At 47.0% G+C, this 26,019-nt stretch overlaps 1 protein-coding gene across 2 annotated transcripts in view; it reads right to left on the reverse strand.

Moving 5' to 3' along the window:
* Nucleotides 1-26,019, reverse strand: part of XXYLT1 (xyloside xylosyltransferase 1) — a 170,736-nt gene that overhangs the window by 65,318 nt on the left and 79,399 nt on the right. For both annotated transcript variants that reach the window (XM_023623530.2, XM_070243482.1), the window contains one exon: nucleotides 9,381-9,513. In XM_023623530.2, the coding sequence (XP_023479298.2) occupies nucleotides 9,381-9,513 (133 nt within the window). The remainder of the gene's footprint in view (nucleotides 1-9,380; nucleotides 9,514-26,019) is intronic.

Genomic DNA, 26,019 nt, shown 5'->3' on the forward strand with positions numbered 1-26,019 from the left:
GTAGCAAATGTCCAGGCAAATTACTGCATAGGAAGCAATTCTGGCTCCTAAATAAGCTTCCTGTTTTACAGATAGTGATAGAAAAGTCTCAAAGACGAGGACACCTGGGAAGGCTGGGTCTCTGGATCAAAACATTCCTATGGGCAGCTCCTTGATGTTGGGGGCTGATTCTGCCACCCCCAAACAGAAAATCATAGAGGTTCTCTATGATCAGCAGTAAATGGCTCATTTAAAGAAGTCACCCAATGCAGGGGAAGGAGGTAAGGTGTTCATCTCAAACTCAAGTCCAATTCAAAAACTTGGTGTTTCTGCAGTAACCAGTTCTGCAGCTAACCTGGAGGCAGAGGGCCCGGGGACTGAATATCCATTTCACTCAGTCATCTGCAGAAATGCAGTCATGCCGCTGAAATGTGTACCCGAGCTGGCTATGGAGCCATATTGAAATTTCGGTCACATGGCACCAGTCACGCTTAACTCAGGCCTTTCCACACACTGTTTGTCACAGAAAGTCTCTCTTGTACATATGTCACTGTGATTCAACCATGCTATTTTGCTTTTTTTCCCCCAGGAAGATGCTTATAGATGTCTTTTTTGCTGCCTAGATTGCAAATGAGGTTCTCTCAATGAGCTGTTTATTTGGCAAAAGAAACAAGTTACAGTAATGCAAAAAAGGACAGTCCTCCCGGCCACCATCCTTTGCTGGGCCTCAGCTGGAGGCCCACCTCCCAGTGGAGCAATCTGGGGAGTTGGTCCCACCAACCAGGCTGCAAGCTCCTGGAGGGCATGGTCTAGTTTCTCTCTACTGCTGAGCCAGGCCCTCAGCAAAAGCCCACGAGTGAGTTTTCTATTTTTGCACAGAGCTAGGTCCATCCTAAGTGCATTTGCTAGAGGCTATGCCTGCACAGCAAATCCCACTGCCCTTCCAAAAAACCATTCAGAGGAAAGACAGAAGCATCACACACACATATCTTAGAATTCTGAAGGCAGAATATTAAACTGAGGATAATGTGGGCCACACAGTGAAGTTTACAGTTCCTGCAGCAAGGTGTCCTTGCGGCATGTCCAAGGGACACCTGTGAACAGCAGTTGTGACTTGGTGTCTGCATCTTTGGCATTTGTGTCCTTACTGAATTTTACCTGCCTTATCTCCCAAGGAGATTACTTTCTAATCTCCTTGAAAGCAGGAATCATATCTTCTACTCATAATTCCTCAAAGCACCTAATCCTGCGGTGCACAAACATGACGAGCCCAATAAAAATGGAGAATAACAATGTTTCCCATGGATTGTCTTTAAAAAGAAAATATGAAAGGACTTTCTCTAAGAACACCAGTGATGGGACTGTGGACCCTCACTTTATGGCTGGCCTACACACTGTTAAGGCGGCATCCTCTGATTCAACATTTGTTCCTTCATGTAGTCAACAAACATCTGCTATGTGCCTGGTACGCAGTCTGCAAACCCTGAAGAGAACACGCAACCTAGTCCCACCCCATCCACTCATTTATTTCCTCACTCATTCTTTCAAGAGATGTCTGGGTCAGGTACCACATGATGGATCTTTTTAATTGATTCGGTAGTGCAGGATGACAGAAGAACTAAAATGAGTTGTGTTTTCAGAGAAGGGAAGCTCCTCACATGGTCCACCAGGACCTCATCTCAGCCTGAACATGCAGTCTTCAGCAGCCTCCCTGACTCCCATGGCCTTCAGGTGGCATAGGGATGTTCACAGCCTACCCAGGTAGGCACAGCCATCAGATGGGAAACAATTACATTACCAGTAACACAATTCCACTTGGCTTCTTCCATATGCAGCTTTTTCCTTTGAAATACATTTTCCCAATAGTATCATTAAAAAATAACAACCTCACAGTAGATATTTTTACCTCTACCACAGGGCAGATGTTTCTCTCCCCTTTTATTAATAACTCCTGTCGGGGCTACATCACTGCCCCCAGGTTATACAGGCTCTGCAAAAAGAGCCCAGTCTTCTAACTCCTAAGGAGTGAAGCAGTACAGGTCTTCTCTATCAGTCACTATTTATAAAGGCGGCAGGCTCTTCTCTCTTTCACTCAGATTTAACTCTAATAGAAACTGACAAGGTTCAATCTTGGTTAGTTTTTTTTAAAAGAAGGAAGAGAAAATCCAACACCTTTCATCTTCAAGGCCTATGTTTTCTCATCCCAAAATGGTGGTGCGTCCTCTTATAAAGCAGAGCTTTATGCCCACTGAACAAGGGACCTGAATGTATATCGGCTGTAAAACCTTCCAGACATGGCTGCCACATTAACATCCCGACAGAAGACAATCTGGAGAGAGATGGAAAATGCTGATTGACTAGATGTTAGAGCCATGTCTGTCTATTTTCCTCCCTCGTACACGCTGACTTCAGACTGAGGAACCTGAAGACAAAATGACACTGTGAGTTCATACAACCCTTCTCAGCTCCATGCCCAGCGATGGCAGAGAGGAGTCCTTTTTTTTCTTTTTAAATAATAGATTAAAAAGGACATTTATAGGTGAAATGGTATGCTGTCTGGGATTTGCCTCAAAATAATGGAAGGAGGGGCGTGGGTGGGGCAGAGATGAAACAAGATTGGCCAGGGGTTGATAATTATTGAAGCTCCACGAATATTATAATATGGAAGCACCCATATACTTTTATATATGCTAGAAATTTTCCACTGTAAAAAGAAAAAAAAAATTATTTTGGGAGACTAGCAAAGTTTAATTAAGGACTATACTGAGATAAGTATAAAAATGGCCAAGATACACTGTTAAGTGAACAAAAAAAGATGCACGAGGGTAAAGTACAAATCCATTTACACACACACAATACACTGATAAATTTGTAGAAAATTTCTGGAAAAATAGTAATCCTCGTATACTTTTTGAATGTTTAATAAAAATGTATTGATTTTATATAATAATTTTTTTAAATTCAAAAGGTGCAGCAGAAGAAAGGACATAGTGGGGTTAAAAAATGAGACGAACTCTCCGTGGACCAGAAACAGAACAGAAACCACATTGGTGATCAAGGCTAGCGCCATAGGCTGAAGTCCAGAAGCGGGCAGAGTGGCCAGAAGTTCGCCCTCTGTAGGGTGACAGGGACTGAAATACGCCATGCCCTGGAAGAGGTGGGAAAGAAGCCAGGCTTCCAGCACCTCTCCCCTCCCTCCTCTTTCCTTCCTTCCTCCTGGGCTGTGACTATACTGCCATCTTCTATATGCATTCCTTCCCCCTCCCCAAGCTCTTGGTTTCGGATAGAGGCATGTTAAAATTTCCCTCCATTATTGTGGACTAGTTGTTTTCTCCTTGTAATACTGTCAGTTTCTGTTTTGCAAATATCTTATATTGTTTGGAGTATATAGTAAAAGTATAAGAGTCGGTCTACATAGATACTAAATTCATGGTGGTGGTTTCCTCAGGTGAGGGAAAGACAGAGGGGAACACAGCACCAACACCCTAGCTGCAATGAGTCCAGGAAGTAAAGTCTCCAGCCCTTTTGATACCAGCTCAACACAAGCTTGACATAAGGGAAGCCATATTGTAGAAAAGAAACCATATTGTAACTTTGAATGACCTCTGATTAACTAACCCAGACCTGCTCTGTAGATTTTATGGCTCCTCCCAACTGCTATAAGTTGATAACTTTGTTCTTTGGAGTTCCTGAGGAATGTGATGGGCCCCAGGGCAGGGGGTCTATGCTGATAGCCATCATCAACGACAACTGAAAGATCAGGGTATAGGGCTTGCTCTGGTCTCTGATGCATATCCAGTAAAACGAAAGATTATAAGGAACTAAGACCAGATGTCTGCCCCACCCAGAGATCAGATGGATGCCCCCATCAAGAGACCCGCTGCCTCCTCCACCCAGAGCCCAGCCCCCCTACATAACTGGCCTGTAGTCTTTGTTCTGTAAGATGGGTCTTTCAGACATTAGTCAGCCATCTTCCGTCCCCCTTGCTAGCAAGCTATAATAAAGTCCTTTGTCTCCTACCCCCTTGCCACTTGAGTACTTGGCATGTCGTGTGGCAGGCAGATGATGCCCCCTTGGGGGGTAACACTTTGTCTTCCATAAAGGGAGGCATGCTTATATGGCAAGGAATTTCTCAAACACAGGAAGGGGTTTCAGATGCTCAGAAGCCAAAATATTAGTACAAATTATGCTGAGTTATCAGTAGCTCCAATTTTATATATAAGGAAACTGAAGCTCAGCGGTTAAATGACTTCCCTGGGGTCACAGAACTAATAAGTGGCTGAGATGGCACTAGATAAAATTGCCACCACCACTAGGGAGTGCTGCTCGGTGCCAGGCACTATAAATCCAACGTCTAATTTAATCCTCCAATCCATTCCGCCATATATAGCTATACACTGCCATAATCTCCATTTCTCAGCTAAAGAAACCGAAGCTGAGGAAGGTCAAGAGACTTGCCCAAGATCACACAGCTGTGAGTGGCAGAGGTGTGTCCTCCATCCTCCCGTACCTCTGTGCTAGTCTCACTTCCTCCACAACTCCCCTGAGAGGCGTGCACCAGTCCTAGCACTGGGCCAAGGCAGCCTGCAGACAGGCCGGACGTTTTCACTGCAAGCATCTCAAAGAAGGCTAGGCCAGCACAAATGGTATCAATAAAAACCACATGAGCAAAAAGGTGAAGGCATGGGCACTACTAAAATACTTAACAGGAAAGCAAATTCCTGCCTAGCATTGTGTTATCAGCAGCTGACAGGATTAGCCTGCTGCTTCCACCTCACGGTGGGTTTGGGCTCAAACCAGCACACAGCTGTCCTGTGGAGCCAAGAGAGAATGAACCGGAAGCCCACGGCCCCCACCAACAAAGCCCCCATTCAGCAGCTCCTCAGGCGGCCAGCTCTGAGACAGAGTGACCATAACCAAGGGCTGTGACCCCAGCTCCTCGACACAAACGCACACGCACATGCACACACACACACACACTCGCTCCAAGCTCAGCAGGAGCCCTGTGGCCTGAAGCTAAGCCACTGCCGGGGTTTCCTGGCCCCACTGGCCTCCCAAGCACCACAGCCAAGCCTCCAACTCCTGCACAGTGGAGAAACTCAGGCCTGTTGCCTCGCGGAGACTTTGCGGCTGCCTCCCACCCCCTCATGCTCTCACCCGGCTCCCTCACGCTCTCACCCGGCTCCCTCATGAGCTCCACTTCCAGACCCTTTGTTCCTGCTCACTCAAGGATCCTGTAGAAAAGCCAGACCACTCGCTTCTGCTAAAAAGGGGTGGTTTTAACTCTTGGATAGGGGTAGAGCTGCCAGATTTAGCAAAGAACAAAAACAAAAAATTAACAGGACACTCAATTAAATTTAAATTTCAAATAAACAACAAATAACTGTTTTGTACACGTATGTCCCCATGCAATATTTGGGACATACACAAAACAATTATTTGTTGTTTATCTGAAATTCAGTTTAACTGGGTGTCCTGTGTTTTAACTGGTGACCCTGTATGGTTGGGGTGGGGTAGAGCAGGAGGAATCGAGAAGAACAAACCATCTGGAAAAGAAAACACAAAAAGGAGTCATGAGGCTTAAGGGAGGCAGTGGGGAAATCCTCTTTACCGAGGGTCTCTTCTACACCAGAAACTGTCATATGCGTTATTTCATGTGAGTTTGCCAGTAATTCTGCGCATTAGATGTATTTATCCCTACTTACAGATGAAAAAACCAGGGGGTCAGAGAATCAAGTGACTTGCAAAGTGTCACATGGATAATTCATGAAAGGCAGGACTGTAACCCACGGCTTCCGAGTACCACCTGAGTGCTCCTGGGTCTCCCTGTGGTTGCCTTGCTGCTGAAACACCCCTGGAATTTTTATAAGCTGTACATAAAGGGGGTCCAACCATTTTCTTTATTTGTCCAGTACATTCCTAAGGAAGCAAACTCAAAATGGCACCCTGGACTAACACACACAGTATTTGCAAAATACAGTTGTCTATTTAGAGGCCCTTCTATTTACAGAGAAAGCACTACACCCTTCTCTCCTTTTGGCCACTTATCCCAACTAAACACATCACCAGTGAGGACCCGTCCAGTCGTCTAGTTCCCTGATTAAGAGGCGGAGGAAGAGTCAAGACAGGAAGGGCAAAGCTCCACCCAAGCTGACCACTGCTCCCCAGTTTTCAGCTGAGGAAGGTCATGGGATGCTTGACTCAACAGAATCTTAACAGGGACCCAAGAGAAAAGGTTCCTCTGTCACTACACTAGCATCCCATAGTCCATCACTTTTTAGAAAACACACTCAGTTTGGTGTACATTTGGGGTGGAAAAAAATTGTTAAAAAAAGCTATTTGTCAAATAGACACTGGGAAATGCTTTCTCCCCCACCCCTCTCCAAGCTTCTAACATTCATGACACACAAAAGAGAGGAAATAGTCATAAAAATGACTTAGTATGTGCCTCTTTGAAGTATAGTAACTGTCGGACAAGTGACTATAAAAACAACACAGCTGAGGAGATCCAAATTTATTTCCGCTTAGTGAATTTCCAGATCAAAATGTGCTCGGTTAATCAGTCAAGTTTTGCTTTTGTGCTGTTTTGTTCTGTTTCTAAATTTTCCTTTCTTTTCATAGATGCTAGCAGATTCCGCTTATGATGAAAAACTTGCCCCCCTCACACTCCACCATGTAGGCTGTCGGAACTCCACTGCCAGATCCTCAAGGAGCACTCAGGGAGTGGCGAGTGCCCACAGAGGTGGGCATGTGGCCGGGTTGGGGATCCCCTCCCATGCCACAATGACCAAGTCCCAGGAGATTGGGGCTGAGACTGCCTGCTCAGGAGAAGGGCCCAGCTCTGCCTGTCCTTGCTCGGGTACTCTTTACTCACTCCCTTTCCGTCCCCCCTCTGTCTCCTCCCACCCCCTCCCCACAAACACACACACCCAGGCGTAGGCTCCAAAGTGGCAGACAACTAACACTTGATCTGGAGTCTCCGGTTTCCTCATGCAAGACGGCAAAAAGCCACACTCCATTCCCAGTCTGCCCCAGCCAGCACCAAAGCATTCCCAGCCCCAGCATGAGACTGCAAACATTCAAAGCCAATTATCCCGAGCCAGCAGGGTGCAGAGGAGTGCAGGGAGTCGTTTGCAGACTTAATTATTAGAGGCCTGTAGAAACATTTCAGTGAGGGGGCAGGGAGCTTGTAAAGGAGTTTTCATATCTGTTGATTCTGAGGGCATAAGCCCGGCAAACGGAGCAGTTTTGGACTCTCCCAGCAGCCCTGCAGCAGAGGGCCCATCTTTCTCGTTATACATGATGATAATTAAAGCCTCTGAAGGTGAGAAAAACTCAATCTCGTTTTGGATCTAAAATCTTTCAGAGATTTCTGCTGAGAAGGCCAGACAATTAAATTGATTTAAGTCTCACCATTCATAAAATCCTAGATCTAGAGAAAACACAAATTCTGGCCAATACTGTTTAAATTAAGTGTGATCAGGTTTCCATTTATATTACAGAAGATTCCAAACCAGGGCTTTAAGGCATGGCTCCTCCAACTGCATTTAACAATTAGCCTGGTTTAAACACCACAGGGACGCTGGCCCCCAGGGTGCAATGAGGAGCTCACCAGCAGACACGCAGCTTCAGGACAGAGGAAAGACCATGAGGCAATGGTGAGGGTCGGAAGAGCTGGGATCACAGACGCAGAGCTTGGGGAGGGAGGTCTTGGGGCCAGCGGCTCCCATCCTCAGATGGAGAGCCAAGGCCCAGGCATGGCAGCAGACCTGGGACTAGCACAGAGGACCTTGGACTCTCAGTTCAGTGCTCCTTCCATCACCTCCCTTTGCTAAATCAAGAAACTCAGACACAAGATACACCTTGTATGAAGGTGAGGGCATGAGGTGGGGAGGCTGCTATGAGTTAAAATGGCAGGTGTTTGCCCAAACCCTCCCTACTCATGCCCCATAGCACAGTAAGAGGCTCTACTTTGTGACTCTGGGGCACACAGCGGGAGGATTATATAAGGAGAACAACCCACAAGGCCCGGGAGTTATCAGCCCATTCAGAGGCCTCGCCGGAATTTCCTGTTATGTGATCTGGGTCTCGCAAAGAGCCACAACCAAGAGGAGGTTGTCACACCTCCCCTCTCTCTTAGGGAAATGCATGCTCCTGAGTCACTCGTTGCTGTGCCCTGCAACTCTCCAAAGACTGGGCCCAGCTCCAAGAAGGTCCACAGGGAGGCAGCAGGAGGGTCTGCACCGAGAACAAAGAGCAGGCCAGCCCAGGGGACGGTGGAATTCCAGCTCCAGGCAGCTGGGCTCTGAGTGAGCCATGGCTCTGCTCAGAGGAGGAAGAGTCAGCAACATGGAACTCTCTGGACCCAGGGCCAAGGGGCCTAGTTTTTAACAAAAACCTGTAGGTGCTTCTGGATTTCCTTTCCTTTTTTCAATGGTAAGACACAGATTACACAGAAAAGAGCATATGCAAACACGTGCATAGCCCCCCAAGGTCTCCACCTGGGGGAACTAAAGGATCGCAGCACTCCTGAGGCACCCCGACCCGTGGCCCTCCCCATCACTCCCCACCCTCTCCAGAGGTAACGGCCGTGCTGGATTTGGGGGATCATCATGTCTCGGATTTTCCTTATAGTTTTTACCACTTGTGCTTGCATCCCTAAAGATTGCAGTCTAGTTTTACCTATCAGTGCCTGTAGCTACCGTGGCTCATTTTTGTTTTGATATCATACTCAATTGGATGAATACATTTTATTTGTCCATTCTGCTGTCTATGGACATTTAAGTTGATTTCAGTTTTTGGCTATGACAAACAAGGCCGCAGTGAATATCCTTGGACACGTCTCCTGGTTCTCAGGTGCTGGAGTTTCTCTACAACGCACACGTGACAATGAAACTGCACCACGCAGGATGCACTTCTTCACCACGACCAGGTGAGGTCCATCTGTGTTCCAAAGTCGTGCTGTCGCTCCCTCCTTACAAGACACTGATGAACCCACTCTGCTTATACAGAGGAGGGCCACTGGTAAACCAGAGGCCAAAAAAGCCTAGGTCATCACCACCGTGGCAAATTAAAGCTATATCTTGAAACCTCCTCTCTAAGACAAAGCCCAAGATTTTAAAATTCTGAGCTTCACCAGAAACAACAACCAAAACAGCTGGGCTTTCCACAAGAAAAATGTCACAAACTCCCCAAAAAGAATGAGGTGGCTTCTATGGCTTTGAGCAAACCTACCTACCCACACTTTCAACTGTAAGCAACAAGTACAAATGTGTCCCTAAGATATTAAATGCAGAAAGACCACACACCAATAAATCCCCATCTGCCATGGGTGGCAGGATTGGGGGCGGGTAGGAGTGGGCAGGGGCCTTGGAGGCTGCCCCCCTACAGCTGCCACATACCTGTACACTGGCTGCATCTCGTGCGCGATGCCAATGATGGCGCCTGGCAGGAAATTGTCAAACTCCTCAAACAATTCCCGGATGTTGGTCTTGTACTTGAGGTCTAGGTCCAGCTGAATTATCCGCAGGATCTCTGGAGGAAAGGAAAGACAACAATAAGACACAGACACACATCCTGGGAGGCTCAGCCACTGAGAGAAAATGAAATGAAAGGTGCAGAACAGGTAGGGGATTATTCTTGGGGTCACTGAAGATGCAAAGTTACCACTGCAAACAAAGGCCTTTCACCCGCCAGCAACTCCCTGCGTTCTGGAAGTCTTCAGAAACAATTGCCCATATCCTTCCTTCCAATTGCAGACATATTTTGTTTAAAACTAAGTGACCATATGCTCCAGTTTAGTCCCACTGTCCTGGTGTAATTGTCAACAGAGCACCATTTCCTTCTCAAAAGTATCTGATTTGGATGATCCGTTATGTGGACACCCTACTGAAAACTCAAAGCATACAGGTGTTCCTCTTTAGGGCACAGATGGTAAACGACCAGGGGAGAGAGGGGTAAAAACCGTTATTGTCTTAGGCCTTGTTAGTACCTTCTGCAAACCAAGATCCACGTCAAGTTAGGACGCCGACCCAGAGAGAAACAGCTAAAAGACCTCAGAAACTGTTATGTTTTTAATCCACTGTCTGAAAGAGAAACTGGGCTATAAGTACACAAACTGAGTCTTGTAATTACCTGGCACGTAAGAGATGTTTCCTTCCCTTGCTTCCAGATGACTAGGGGCGAGACGGGAGGAGGGAGGTACCGGCCAAGTTCATTTTCCCATCCTTCACCCAACCAAGCCTGATGGAGCTCCTACACTGTCAGTGCCGGCAGGGGACCAAACGCCAGGCTGACTGGGACCCTGGTCTCAAGAAGAGACCTATAGGGGACCAAATACAGAGAGGGAGGACCTAGTGCTGACATGAAATGGAAGAGGGCTGTGGGAGCTCCAAAGAGGGGGCACGTGGGGTTAAATGATGATGGAGAGAGAGTAAGTACTCAGTGCTAAGGAGAAGGGCCGACCTGGGACTCAGAATACACGAAGGCAAGCCCCGTTTTGTGCTGATTACTTCTGTGACCCCGGGAAAATTATCGTAGTTCTCTACATCTTGGTTGTTTTATTTGTCAGAGTGGGGATGACACGACGCGTCTCGTAAGGCTGTGATGCCGAGAAGATGAAATAAGAGGTGGGAAACCTCTTATATACAGGCCGCCGAGCGCTACAGGAATCCAGGGTTTGAAGAGTAGAGAGCTGGCCGAGGCCTGAGGCAGTTGAGGAAGACTGAACAGAACAGGGGACGTGGGCTTGGCTTTGACGTGTGGGCAGGGCTGGAGGGTGAAGTCACACCAACACCCTTCCAGAATATAGGGGCTCTCCCCTCAGCTCTTCACCAGCCTTCTCATGCCTGCCCAGCTGCCAAGCATGACAGCGTCTGAGGACAGGCTGCCGGTGGAAGCCCTTTGAAGACAGGGACCTCTCTTTGGCATCTTGGCCTCCATCCACTGGTAGTGGGGCTCAGCATTCAGGAAACGCCCAGAATGTTTGCGGAATTCAATAGCCTTTCTCTAAACTAGTTTATGAAGAAATCACAGCTTATAGTTCAAGAAAAATTGATTTATTTTCCTTGTTCTATTTTCTTCTGTGATGCAGAAACAAAACATGAGTTGACATCCTACATGAGTTTTTTGTAAAAGATAAGTTACAGTAGGTGAGAATCCAGCTGCCCAGGCCAAAGGAAGGTGAGAGGGTACCAGAGCTGGGCTTCCCTGACCCTTGTAGGAGGGGGTACAGGAAATGGGCCTGCCCAGGCCAATGGGGACCTGCTGCCTGCCTGGCTTCACACTGCCCACCCCATCACGGGATCTGTAAAACTGCTGCTTTCCCTAAAAGCACTAAAAGCAACAATAACGACAACCTAGAAACCAGGAAACCTGGGAGTCAACCTAGAGACCCGGGAGTCTGGATGTCAGGAAGCCCTTGTGGTGACTTTGCTGGTCTCCTGGAAATCTGCCCTAAGCCAGGAGGGGAGAATAGAGGCAGGCCACTGGGCAGAGCCTTGAGGCGCCTGCTGCTCTCAAGAGGTGGCCCTGGGGAATAGAAGGAAGGAACCTGATGGTGACCGTAAGGAAAGACACTGTGTCCCAGGAAGGATGTCCAGCAATGAGAGTGACAGCCATCAAAAAGTCACGATGGAGAACCCCACAGCACATACCCACCTCCAGCCATTTCTTTTCTTTCTTTCGGTCCATTTCCTGTGTCCCAAGCTCCCACATCCAGGGCCTCAGGCAACTCTTACGCAAGGTAAAGCAGAGCCCTAATGAGACAGGGACAGGATGATACCACCATCCCAAGCAGAGAAACCACATCATCACAGGTTCTGTCGATGAAGGAGGGAGGGGAAAAAGGGCATGTGGCCTGGAGACGGGGAGGCCTCTAGGATGTATGGTGGTAATTTTGTGGCATTGTCAGGGCTATGAAAGAAGGGAAAATTTCATCCTCATGGCCTTAGGGAGTACTTTCAATAAACTAAATGATGACCATATAGAAGCACCCTTTCTTTGAGCATTTTTAAGTGTCCAGCTTTGCACAGACAATAGTTTATTTCAAACAATAGCTAGGTCCCACAACAAATAAGGGTTGGAGCTGGGATCTGAACCTTGGTCTGCTTGACTTGACTCGCCCAGCATGCTCTTTCCAGTGGGCCCTGATTCCCCTTCTGATGGGTGAGGAGCTCCAGGGAGGTAGATTTTAATTTCAATACTACTCACACTGGGGTCCTGGGAGCACAGGGAAGCACCAAAGACCTTGATAGACAAAAAGAATTCTAGAGCAGAGCAACAAGCTAGCCAAATGCAGAATTTAAGGCAGTCCTCTATATGAAAATGATAACTTCACCATAATTAAAGAAACTCCTAATGGTAGAGAGGCCGTTTACTCAGTCAATCTTCCTTGAAAGCCTACCACGTGCTATGTGTCCTCTCTGGTCTTTCAAGGTCATCTAGGTCCTACCTATTCTGCAAGGAGCAGCCCCAGTGCCTCCTTCCCAGGCCTGCCTGGACAGGCCCTGGTCAGAAGTGGTGGCTGCCTGTCTCGGGCCACTGCCACCTGTGTGGACCTGTCTCACTGCCCCTGGCAGAGAGAGTGCTCCCTGAGGACAGGAATGTGCTGGGAGGGCAGAGCTCAGGGACATCAGCTGTCTCCTGAAGAGACCCAGCTCCCTCATTTGGGCAGAGCCCTAGACTTGTCTTAATAAGCCCCTTGATAAATCTGAGCTCTTTCCCTGCCCTTTAGGGACTGGCTGGAGTGAACCTGGAAAGGTAATGCGCAGCCCTAAGACACAGGACTGTGAGATGCTTTGATATTTTTTATAGCTGCTCATTTGTAAAGCACCTTTCAGGAAGGGTCTGCTCAAAGTTGCCAACACTACTTTCAAGAGAAACTTCACCCAACAAGATTAACTGATTTGGAAGGAAAGAGGCAGCAGCTCCAGCACAATGACCCCTTCACACCAATGTGAAAGGATGGCCCAGTTGTCACCTTTCAGGCTGAGGCAGGAGGACACCCCCTTCTATTCAGGGAGGCCGACAGCCCCCGCGCAGCCTGTGCTGTCATGCAGGCATCTGTCCAGACGGTTATCCTCTTATGTAATTATGAAATAAGGTGCCAAGTTGTAAATGTCACTGCTGAAAAGAGGAAGATGCTTACTAGGAATGCTGGAATTCATTAGGATGAGATTCTTTAAAAGGACCCTGTTGCTCCGGCCTTTGGTCTTTGATGCAGTCAACTTCTCTGTGGGAACTACATACAGAGGGTTTTATATATAATGCTGAAAGGCTATTCTGAGGATGGAACAGGATTGACATGTGGAAGTGACAGCCACGGTGATGGTCCAGAGAGGATGCTGGTTGTAGGACAGCTGTAAAGACAGCAGAAGGACCACTGAAATTTAAGGAATAAATGAATGAGATAATTGCCCGAACACAAAGAGGAGATGAAATCTATAAAGCATGGAGAAGAATGTCTGAGAAAAAGGAGGACTAGACATCTACAAAGGAATGGCTAGCATCTAAGGCTAGTTGAACATCCGCCATGTCAGAATCCCACGAGAAAAAACAAAAAGGTAGAGGACAGAATAATCTAGGATAACAGATCTGAAAAGAGCTTGATAATAATTGAGGCCAATATACCCATGGTACAGGTGGGGAAACTGAGGACCAAAAAAGAAGAGGGACTTGTCATGGGTCACACAGTAGAGCTAAGTGGCAAAGCTAATCCCAGAACTCATGTCTTCTGACTCCCTAGCTAATTCTCTTATGTCAATTAGCTCCCCCTCACACTGCCCACTCCCAACATGGGCCATGAACTCCTAGAGAGCAGAAAACATTGTCTAATGGCCCAAAGGATTGTGCACAAGGCTTTCCAGGCACCCAACACAACTAGCTCATGGGGGATCTGCATACCATCCCGAGAAAATGTAAACCTGAAGATGAATAAGTAGTAGTCAAAGAAAAAAAATTAAAGACCTCCATGATCCACACACTTTATAGCCAGCTTTTGGGAATGAGAAAACTGCTCTCCATATTCTCACACTAACATCAGGCAGGGATGTCAAAAAACCAATCTTTACATTCCTCTAAGAACACACCTTGAGCTGCGCTAAATTCAAAGAGAGGCAGGAACCTGACTTGACATCCAGGAGCCACCCATGGAGACACAAACTCAGTGCCTGGGAGAAGAGCCGCAGCAGCCAGTGGTCAAACACTGTCCACCCCACTGCCCAGCTGTCCTCTGTCCTAGTTAGATCTGTTCATTCCTGGGAATGTTTGCTGCTACACCCAATTAATTGGATGAGGGGCCTTCCAACCAGCCCCTCGTGCTTACAAATCTTCTCATGTACATGTTTAAATGACAAAAACAAGAACTGAAGTATCAATGTGCACCTGGGTCATTGTCTCAGCTGGAAGGAAGCTTGCCCGTGTGTTAGGAAAAGGCCTGTGTGTGCAGCTGGTGTTTGAGGAACACATCTGTGCTGTGCACCCTCCTCGGATGAGCTCAACCTCATGATGCTGGCTGACCAGGCCTCTTGGTAGATGATGGAACCTAGAAGAGCTTCCAGCATTCCCACCTCATGGGCCAGAAGTTGGAGCTTTAAACACTGGTTTCCACGGAGGACAATAGTTTGGCAAGAGATCAGGCAAGCTGGCCTGGGCTATTTCAGGAAATGGAAGAATTGCTGCCTCCAGCGTTCAGAAGGTGGTTCAGGGGTCCTGGCTGAAACTCCCAACGATAGAACTGATGATTGAGCACAAGACAGGATCCACTGAAGTATGTCAACTCAAAGACCTCTGAGTCTCCATTACCATCAACACCACCCTGCTCCTGGATAGTACTGAGGAGGTTCCTGACTGCCCAGGTGATTGTTCTCAGGGTTCAGGAAGCTCATGCCTCCTGCTGGCATCTGATGCCCTTAGCGCCAGCCTGGCTGGGCCATCATGTCGATTCCTCTGTGCAAGCGCACTGCAGAAGGCAACAGTCAGGGCGTCAGAACCAGCTCGGAGGTTCCCAAGTCGATATTCCCCTGTGGAAACAGGCTCAGGACAGCTCAGCATCAGCCTGCAATTAAATCATCCACCAGGCATCTCATCTGACTGTGGATGGAATTACAACCGGAGTGAGAAATTAATGATACCCGAAAACAAGCAAAAGGAACAAAAAAAAAGCCTCCTTTCCTCTCCCTTCCCTTCTCCTATCCCCAGAAACAATTCCTAGTAGACACATCTTAACACACACAAAACAACATGCAACAAAACAGACCAGGAAATTATGAAGAGTCGCTCAGGGAAGCCCTCAGCTACCATCCTGGCAACAAAACGCCTTCTCCAAGGGGCAGATTAACCATGCAAGTGCCTTTGCTCCCTTTTTGTCTTGAAAGAGCTTCCAAACTTCCCAGAGATAAATATTTGCAACACATCAGAGGGCTTTCACCTCAGAACATCAGCCCAAGCTCTCCACTAACCAAGAAGGGCTTCGGGAGAAGGGGAAATTATGACAACCCCAAGCTATGTGGGGCGTCATGAGGCCGAGAACCTGGAAGCAGCTGCATGGAAGGGAAGCTCCATTTCTCACTGTCCCCTTGGAAATATTGCAGCAATTTGCCACCTGCTTTATCATTCTCTGGAGCTTTTTAATTGCTGGTCAGCAGCACCTCTGGCCTGCAGGAGCCAAAGGGCAACTGAAAGGGGTGGAGGTTTCCACTAACGCTAAGAGGCTTGTGACCTGGGAGGAGCTGTTTTGAGGCCCATGGGACAGACACAGTCCCGATGAGCCACATCAGCCACACCGGACTGGCTTCTCCTGCTGGAGGGTCTCAGGTTGTGACGGAGGGCCCGCCACCCAAGGCACAGACCCAAGCTGTTTCCCCAAGGGGGTCCGTGGGTGGAAGTGGCTGTAGTGGTTCTCACATCCAGCAGGGAACTCGGGTCACTTCCCAGCTGGGCTTTTCCCTGTCCCGCAAAGCCTCTTCTCCATTCCCTTTGCTGTGGAAGGCCCAGCTGCAGGACAGCTGGCTAACTATGGGAATAGCTGCTGCGAAGGAACAGAGTAGATCATCCAAGGGTCCAAGGCCTTGGGCACAGATTCCTGGGACTCCTCCAGCCTGGTCAGCCAAAGTCTCCCTCCCTAAACACAGGGAGAGAGAGGGTGTCAGCGTGCGAGGCCCACGCTGGGGCTTTACACTTACTGACTCAGCTCGTGAACCTCCACTCTGCTTCTGCCAGATGGGTATCAGTACTTCCCATTTTCAAATGAGGAACCTGAGGCTCAGAGAGTTTTGGCAACTTATCTAAGATGACTTAGCATGGAAGCAGAGTTGAGAGCAAGCACAGATTTGCCTCACTCGATAGTTCGTTTGATCCATCCCATACAGGTTTCTGAGAAGAGCCGTCAGACATCTCTGAAATTCCTTTTAAAATCTCGCTCTCTTCAAAACCAAGAAATGCGGCCACATCAAGGGTGAAAACAGCAGCAGTTCCAGATCATCTTGGTGCAGTGACTGGGACTTCCGTGGACAGAGAAGGGGTTCCCCACTTCCCACGGCCACCTCCCTCAGGAGCCCTACCCAGAAGGAGCTTGTAGACTGTTGGGGTTCCCTTTCACTGAGCAGAGACCACTGGAGAAATTTCAGGAAAAAAGTGTTTAATGCCACAAAAGTAAGTTGAAAGGAAGTTTTGAACGACAATAGCCAACATGGATAAATATACTATACTCATTCAATCCCCCAAATGCTCTGAGATTGGTATTATCATTTCTGTTTGACAAATGAGGAAATCAAGACATGAAGTACGACGATCAAGATCACTCAGCAGGTAGGTGGCAGAGGGGGGATTCACACTCAAACTCGATGGGCCCTGAAGCCCTGCTCGCTCTTCATCCCTGGGCTGCCCAACTTCCCAGAGGAGCCTGGATGGCCAGGATACAACCAGCGCCCAGTTCTGCAGGTGCTGCTCAGCCAGGAAGTCCTCACTCCCCTGCTAATGGATGTTTCCTACATCAGCAGCCGGCCCCCACTATGAGGGAGGAGGGGAAGGGAGGAAACGGAGTTCACAAGAGTGATTTATACAACCTGTTAGCAGCTCTGGTGAAAGGTTTCGGGGCCAAGAGGTTGAAATTAATGACCAGAGACAGTTTTATGTATTAGCTGTACAACAAATTCTTTCTCCTAGCCCCACCCGCCCCCTCTCAAAATTAACCACAGAAAACTGAGTGTTAGCTACGGCTCCACCATACATTTTTTTTCTAACTATCAGCTCCTGTTTTGTGGACAAAACAAATCACTATGAAAAGACATGGTTTTTGTTTCAGCAACAGTGTAATATGAGTCTCCGCCCTCACCCTTAGCACCTTCTGTGACTAGGTATAAATCATATCCCTTAGGATAGGACAGAATTTATTTCCAACTTGGCTGAAAAACTTTAGGGCCATATATAATAAGACAACACACACAACACCTGGTCTCAATTTTCCTCTCACTTCTATTGCCAGTATGAAATTAGAGTTCACGTACTTGTTTATGAAGTTCAGTATGCAGGGGAAATTGAATTTTCCATTTGGAAAGCAGAGTGTCCCCCATTCTTTCATTTCTGTGGTATAGATGCCCCTGGTCCCTGCTGGGACCTGGCCCCTCTCCACAGCTTATTGCTCCCTGGTGTCTGCTATAGACTTTATTTTTTGTCTCCAAAAGCATAAGCTCTCCTTCCTGTTTGGGGCAGGCCCACATTCTAACTTCGTTCAGCAGCACCGAGACTGATGCCTGGTCCCTGCTCTTCACCAGCAGGCTTTTTTTTACAGACCCCTGGGGATGGCAGCGGTAGAAAGCAACCTTCTCTGGGCAGAATTAACAGGTGTTTTCTGGAAACAGTGATATGGCTACAACTGGTCCTAAATGGTCCTTGTTCAACTTTCCAAATTCCTCATTCTGAGTTCCTTCATTGGAACTATGGGGGCTCCTGTTTCTAATCTCATCTGCCCTCTCTCCTTACATCTTCCAACCTCTCTCTCCCTCTTTCCTGGCATTTGAGCCCACACCTCACTTACGGATTCAGTGTATAATTAGGAAAACTAACACAGGTTCTGTCCTGCTTGCTGTCTTGCTGCACCTCATCCCTGTGCTCTGGCCTGACACACACTCCTCCTCTGGGCCCAGCCAGCCTGTCGGGCCTGTCCACCAAGGCCTTGCCCTTTCAGTTCACTCAGATGACAATGACAAAAATAGGACTGATTCCTTATACTTTTAGGTCCCACTGTAATGTTCAAAGTGCATCCCCAGCTCATAAAACTCTCTCCCATGCTTTAGCCCATTTAACCCTCACAACAACCCTAGGGGGCAGGTGCTTCCGTGCGGGTTGAGTCCGATGGCATATAACAGAAGACGTAAAGTAACAATGGTTTGAACACACATAAGACCACAGCTAAGCCATCCAGGGATGGTACGGCTGCTTCACGAAGTCATCAAGGGTCCAGGCACCTTCTACAGACCTTTCCATTCTGCTGTCTTAGATCTGGTTTCCACCCCCAAAGTCGCCTCATGGTGCACTATGGCTACTGGGGTTCCAGCTAATTTGGGTGCATTTCAGCCACTAGAAAGAAGGAAGGAGAAGGGACCCCACCTCTTTGCCTCCTGCAATAAGGCAGATCCTTTAAGCAATCTTCCCGGAAGTCCTTAACATTTCTTCTTATATTTTGCCAGACAAAATTTATTCACATGGCCACACATAGCTGCAAGGGAAGCTGTGAAACGTATTCTTTTACTGGGCGTAATGCTGCTCCTAAATAAATGTGATTCAGTTATAAATGAAAAGGGAGAGAACAGATCAGGAACGAGCAGTAGTTCCACTGCAGGCAAGTATTAATTCCACCTACTTTGAAGATAAAGAAATACAGGCCCAAAGAGATTAGGTTTTGCTAAGGTCACATGGTCAATAACAGCAAAACAGCAACTAAATCCACCTCATCTGAGCCATGTCAAATCTCTTTTCCTTGTTCACAACTCTCCTTGCTGCAGTGGAGCCACTGGTGTGTTCCTGCCTGGACTCCTGTCTGCTGGCCTTCCAGAACTTTCCCCTGCCCTCGCCTGTCCTAGCTGGCTTACCACTGAGATCTGTACCTGCCAGTCCTGAGCTGCCATCCTGAAGGACTCCTGTCCTCCATCACTTGCTTGCACTTCACTCCTTGCCTGGCTCCCCACCCCTGTATGCCCACGTGTCCCTTGGAATCCAGGCATGGTCACTAGTAAGGGAGACAAGCCAGAGACAGCCAGACCCCAGAAAGCCAGGCAGACTCTCAGAGCAGAAGTTCAACCCCCAAACTGTGCCTGTGATGCCCGTGGGGGTTCTGTGAGCGGGATATCTCACCTGGGGGCACCCACACAAGGATGGCTGACATCGCCTAACATTGTTTCTGGTGGTAAACTCCTCATGCAGCCAGCCCTTGTTCCCCTTTGGCACTGAAAGTACATTTCGTGTGCACTGCCTGCTCGTGCATACACCACCAGGATACTGACCTATGGGTCCCTGGAGACGTCAAGCAAGCACAGGCAGTTTTGCTTTCAATGTCCTAGCACCGTGGCCACCTCTTGCACTTGTCTAATAAAAAGGCTTCTGTATTTTGGGAGCAGTTCTTCCCAGTGTGAACAATGGCTCTGCCCCTCTTTCCTGGGGCTGAACTGCCTGCAGACCCATCCTCCTCTCCATGGGGTCTTGCAGCCCACCACTACCCTCAGACTCAAGGCCACAGGTCTCCTTCAGCCCCCTCTCTAGCTGAGTACAGCAGAAAGACCCGCAACCAAGCGAGGTCATGAACTACTGAGCTGCTTACACAGAAAGGGGAAGCAGGACCAGGCAGAGAAGAGCCAACTTCTCCCCAAGGAGAAGAAGCCTGCCCTCGGGCACAGGCCCAACTTCTCCCTGGGACCAGGGAGGAGCTGACAAAAGAGTGGCCCCATGTTGTTCCTTGTGCCCAGAAATCCACATCATGGCAACTTTCAAGGAGAAAAGCCAGTTTCTCTACTTTATGAACCCAGAAACACCTCTCTGAGATTTACATGTGAAGAATTGTTACCCATTCCCTTACCTTCTGTAGTAGAAGAGAGAAAACATAGCTTCAGTCTTTTCAGGAGGAACATCTGTTGCCCTGTGGCAGTTTGTAAACTGACTTGCCAATGGTCAAATAGCTCTTCAGGTTTCCTGCCTCCTGAGCCAGGCCTCTCACCAAAATGTCATATTATTTTATTGATTGTTATGCTACATTAAAAAAATAAAAAAGACGAACCATCTACCATCATCTATAAATGACGCAGTTCCTCCATGCCAGGTGCTGAGCTAGGTACTTTTACATATTGTACCTCATTTGATCCTGACAAGTAGGGCTTATTGTCCCCATTCTGTGGTTTTCTCCCACCCAAGATACAGTCTGCATTTCATTGCTTTCATTCCTGTTTACCAAGGCTAAGAGGAGCCCCTCCCACCACGAGTGTAGTAAGAATTACCCAAGAACATGAAGAACTCAAAACACTGGCCCCTGTGCTGGGAGTCCAGACTCCAATTGTCATTTGAAACACAACCTGTCTTCCTGTGGAACCGGGGTCCCCAGGAAACCTTCTTTATAACACATTCCCATGATGGACGCTATAATGAGGAAGATTCTGTCTACCAAATTGTACTTAAGCACCAACTAATGTATTCCCCTGTTTTATATTTTCATTTAGCTAATTTCATTTCTATTTTTTAATTAAGTAAAATTTGTTATTTGTTTTAATTTTTTAATTAAAGACATAAAATAGAATGCCAAATTGACACAATTACAGATGAAAGGAAAAAAAAAGATTTAAACCCTAAATATTTCAGTGCATACTTCCTGAAAAACAAGGAAACTTTCATAATGAGAGTACAACCATTGAAACTAGGAAATTAACATTAATACATCACTACCATTTAATCTACAGTGCCATTCAAAATTTGTCAATTGCCCAAAAACAAAAACAAAATTTCTGGTCCAGGATGGCATATAGTTGTCATATCTCTTCAATCTGAAATAAGTCCTCTTGGGGCCAGCCCCGTGGCCGAGTCGTTAAGTTTGGGCGCTCTGTGTCGGCGGCCCAGGGTTTCACCGGTTCGGATCCTGGGTGTGGACATGGCACCGCTCCTTAGGCCACGCTGAGGCAGCATCCCACACGCCACAAATAGAAGGACCCACAATTAAAAAAATATACAACTATGTACTGGGGGGATTTGGGGAGAAAAAGCAGGAAAAAAAAAAAGATTGGCAACAGTTGCTAGCTCAGGTGCCAATCTTTAAAAGAAATAAAATAAAATAGTTCCTCAGTTTTTCCTCATCTTCCCATGACCTAGGACAATTTGAGGAGTGCAGGCCAATTATTTAATAAAATCTCTCTCAATTTAGGTTTACCTAATGTTTCCTTATGATAAGATTCAGGTTATGCACCTTTGTCAAGGATAGCACAGAAATGACACTGTGTTCTTCTCACTCTATCATATCAGGAGGCACAGCATGTCAATTTGTCTCATTATTGGTGATGTTAAATTTTCTATTTTTTATTTGTTTATTTATTTTTGGTGAGGAAGATTGGCCCTGAGCTGTCTCCCTCTTTTTTCTTGAGGATGATTGTCGCTGAGCCAACATCTGTGCCAATCTTCCTCTATTTTGTATGTGGGATGCCACCACAGTGTGGCTTGATGAGCAGCATGTAGGTCCGTGCCCAGGATCCGAACCTGTGAACCCTGGGCCACCGAAGCAGAGCCCTTGAACTTAACCACTACACCACTGGGCTGGCCCCTGGTGATGTTAATTTTGACCACTGTAAAGTTACTATTTTTTCTTTATAACAATAGCATTATGTGGGGAAACATTGTGAGTCTGTGAAAATATCCTATTCCTAAACAAATTTTTGCTTGCTCTGGTTCAGCATCCATTGATTCTTCTTGTCTGAATAAATTACTACTACAATGGTTGTCACCAAATGGTGACTTTCTAAGGCCTTCCTTCCTTCTACATTTATTAGTTGGCATTCTACTGTAGAGAGCTTTCTGTCCTCCCCACTTATGGTAGAACTGTACCAAGCAAATTGATACAAATATGGTAGCTTGTAACAAGCAAATTCTTCCCTGACCGGAACGCTCTGGTGCTGCCCGCTGTGGGGGAACTGGACAAGGAGAGAGGGTAAGAGCTGCCATTATTGTCGCTTGGAGCTCATCATCCGAGCACTCAGGGGTGGCAATGACTCTCTTGAAAAATGCCCAGCAGCACCAGGCTAGGAGGCCCTTGTCCACTCTTACAAAAATAAATAAGTGAATAAAGAAACAAGTAGGAGATGACTGCATATCATAGATACCTTTAGAAGACACTATGTCTTCTTTTTTCTTTCCTCTTTTTTTAAACAAGTGATGCAATGGGTTCCACCTTATTTAATGAAATGTGAACTTGGAAACTTTAGGCAAGTAGACAGGGCACTGGGTTAGAGCCCCAGCCATGAGCCTGAGTCTGCCACTATGTCCAACCCTGGGCAAGCCACTTCCCCTCCGGGCATCAGTTTTTCTAGACTGTAAAGACAAGAGGGCTAGAATAGACCAAAACCCCCCCAAGACTCCTCCTGGCCACCCCGTGATTCTGACAAGAGGTGGCCTTTTCCTCTCTCATAACCCAGCTGCTTGTTCTCAGAACAGTATATGCCTCTCGTCGACCTCAGCCATGCCAAGCTAAGCAAGCCACAAAGTCCCTACTATGTGCCAAGCACTACGCCACATTTGGAGGAGGTTCAGAAATGAATAACATTGTTCCTACCCTCAGAAAATGCAAATATAGACTTTTCATTATATATTCTCTACTGCTGCCACTGCTGTTTCCAATTTTTCTTTATCACCATTCTTCATGACTATTAAATATTACCATATGGGAACTAACATTTACTTAGTACCTACTATGTGCCAGACACTGGAAGTCTGTTAAAGCTCCCAATCTCCACTTAACAAACATAGAAAACTAAGGTTTCGAGCAGCCAAATAACTTGCCTAAGGTCACACAGCTAGTGAGCGACAGAGCAGGAATGCACGTCAGGCCTAACTGGCCCTGGAGTCTGAGCTCTTCTGCCTCAACATGCTCCCTTTTAATGGGTTTACGCTGAAAATAGCCCACGCCTCATGCCAGTTTTCTGTTGCCCCATCACAAACCACCCCAAAACTGAGTGGCTTAAAATGGTGTATGATTATCCCTCAAAGTTCTGTGGGTCGACTCAGCTTAGCTGGGCGGTCTTCCGGAGGGGTCTCTCATGTGGATACCGGAACGCGGCAGCTGAGGCTGTAGCCATCTAAAGGGTCAGCCAGGCTGACCCTCCACATTATACATATTGCTAGCAGTTGACGCTGGCAATCAGCAGAGAGCTCAGCTGGGGCTGTCAACCAGAGCACTTCCATGTGGGCTCTCCTGGGGTTTTGGCTTCGTCCAGCATGGCAGCTGGATTCCAAAAGGGAGCTTGCCAAGAACAAGTGTTCCAAGAGACCCAGGCTGAAACTGCACAAACCTCCTGGCGACTGAGCCTCGGAAGTCACACTGCATCACTTCCACGGCATATCCTGTTCGTCACAAATGAGTCACAGAGCCAGCCCAAATTCAAGGAGGCGAGACGACACAAAAGTGACTACCAGGAGGCATGCCTCATTAGGGGGTCCATCTTCAGAGACCCTCTACCGTATATCCTCACCCCATCGTGAAATTACAGATTATTTTATATTTCTTCTTTATACTATTCTAAATTTTCTACAATATATATATTCTTTTGTAATCACAGAAATAAATTAATATTTTAAAAGAATATTGTAACCATAAGATTATCAGTATGTCAAACACAATGTATTATGTATTTCTATGTGTACGTATATATATTTATATATACACACACATGAAACTAGAAGAAAATGTGAATTTTTAAATACTTTTTTCATGTATTGCTTTTAAACTAAAAGCATTTTTAAAGGGATTAATTAACTACCTCACAGAAAATATCCATTATCTTGCAATGTAGATCAGATTTAAGACATATTGCCATGAAGCGCAAGTTTCTTTAGGATTCCTTCTCGAGGTGGCCAGAGTAACTCATTTTTATAATCATTTTCCTAAGCAAGCCCATCTAGAAACTTCTGCCTTCCTCCTACTTTACCACAAGATGGTTTTCTGGGTTTCCAAATGCATTTTTTAAAGAATAAAGCAAACAATAACAAGCTGGCACTTACTCTCATCTGGTCTCTCTTTCCCGTCATTTATCTAATTGTATTTGCACTACATTTTCTCCATCTCCTCGTGCCAAGTACAACTTGGAAGTCTAAGGCAAATGGCAGGCGCTTTGGGTATCTGAGCAGCTCAGGAAAACCCTCAAGTCTACTGGGATGAGTGTCTCTCAGAGGCCAATTTGCATTCTCAGAGCTCCAGGTCTAGAGGAAGCCAAAAACAAGTTCAGCCTTAGAGATACATGAGGACACAAGGTCACAAACCGGAAAGTACAGTCAACCCTCTGGGGCAAGGGAGGTGACCTGAGGCAGAGCAATCCCCCTCCTGTCAGGTAAGCGACAGTGCAAACCGCACACGGCCAGTGAGGGTGGAAAACAATAAAGCTGCCACTGCCCGAAAATCCAGAGACCATCTAAACTCAACACCAAAAGCAGCCAGGGGGCCTCCCTGAGTCACATCCACCGAAGGACACAGGTGAGCCTGGACTGGAAACTTCTGGAATTGAGTATGGACAGAGCAGAGAACCCAGGCAGGAGACGACAAAAGTAGGACTGAGTTCTCCCAGTGGCTCCACATTCCCGAAGGGCAGGTCTGACCAGCCAAGCCCCGGGGTCTGTTACCAGAGCCCGCACTCAGCGGCCCTGGGAGCCTGAGGAGGCCGACTTCTTGAGTCAGTCAGCGCTATTTTTACCCAGTCACTTTCCAACCATAAACCCACACTTCCAATTTCATTGTTTGGGGTGGATTAAGAAATTCGACTTGGCCTTTCTTGTGGTTTAATTTCCTGCATGCCTGTATGAAGGAAAAACTTCAGGATTCCTATGGAAACATATGACATTTAGCCTTTTCTTGGCAGGATGGTATCCAGATTCTTGGTGTCTTGACTGTTGTCTAAACCTACACTGCTCTGATTAAGGAGGAAGGCCGTAACCCGCCCCTTCCATGTTCTATCGAGGAAGGGAGAGTCCCACAGGTCAGTGTTTATGGTCTGGCTACTGGAATGCTGAGTCAGGGCAAATCTGCCTCAGGAATATTCCAGTCCAACATTAGAAGATGAAGCGGCCTCTGCGCAATTCATGTAAAAGGTAATTGTGACATTAGAGGCATTCGTGGTAAACATCCAGGTACAGAGTTTGGTAACTGACAGTGATGGAAGAGTTGAACCAGCTTAAAACTTCCCAAATGATTTCAATTATAAAGCCAGGCGTGCCCGTGTGGTCAGAGAAAAATGAACACATGCCAAAAGAAAAAAATGTCTTCCTTTTCTGGGGAAGCCAGGACACGTTCTATTTTCCTTTTAAAACACTTTCACCTCCACTCGTATCTTAAGTACAGTCATGACGCTTGGTAACTTTAACTCCCTTAATATAAACAAAGTCTCTAAAATTTCAGGGTCTTCCTGACCTTCAAAAACACTTCCAGCTCAGGCAGAGCTATGATTTTCTGTTCAAGGATGGAGTCCTTCTCCTTTTCAAAAGAAAAATCTGGAACCACACCAAATTTTCCTCCTGCATCTAATGAGAGGCTTGAGATGTTATAATAAAAATGGAAACTCAATGAAGCTAGAAGTAAACCACAAAGGAGGAAAAACGCGCCCCCGGGAAGCTGATAGCTGGACACTGCTCAGTGTGAGCACAGCCTCCATTCCCTCCCATTCCAGGGCAGCACCAAGCCAGACCTCCCAGCGCTCCTCCCACCAACACCACGAACAGCCGATGACACACTGCGGAGATCCAAGACGCTGGAAGCCTTTCCTGTTCATGACGAACAACTGTGCATTCTCTCCATCATTCAGCAAACACTTA

This window comes from Equus caballus, chromosome 19 (genome assembly GCF_041296265.1).
Source record: "Equus caballus isolate H_3958 breed thoroughbred chromosome 19, TB-T2T, whole genome shotgun sequence".
Classification (NCBI taxonomy): Eukaryota; Metazoa; Chordata; class Mammalia; order Perissodactyla; family Equidae; genus Equus; species Equus caballus.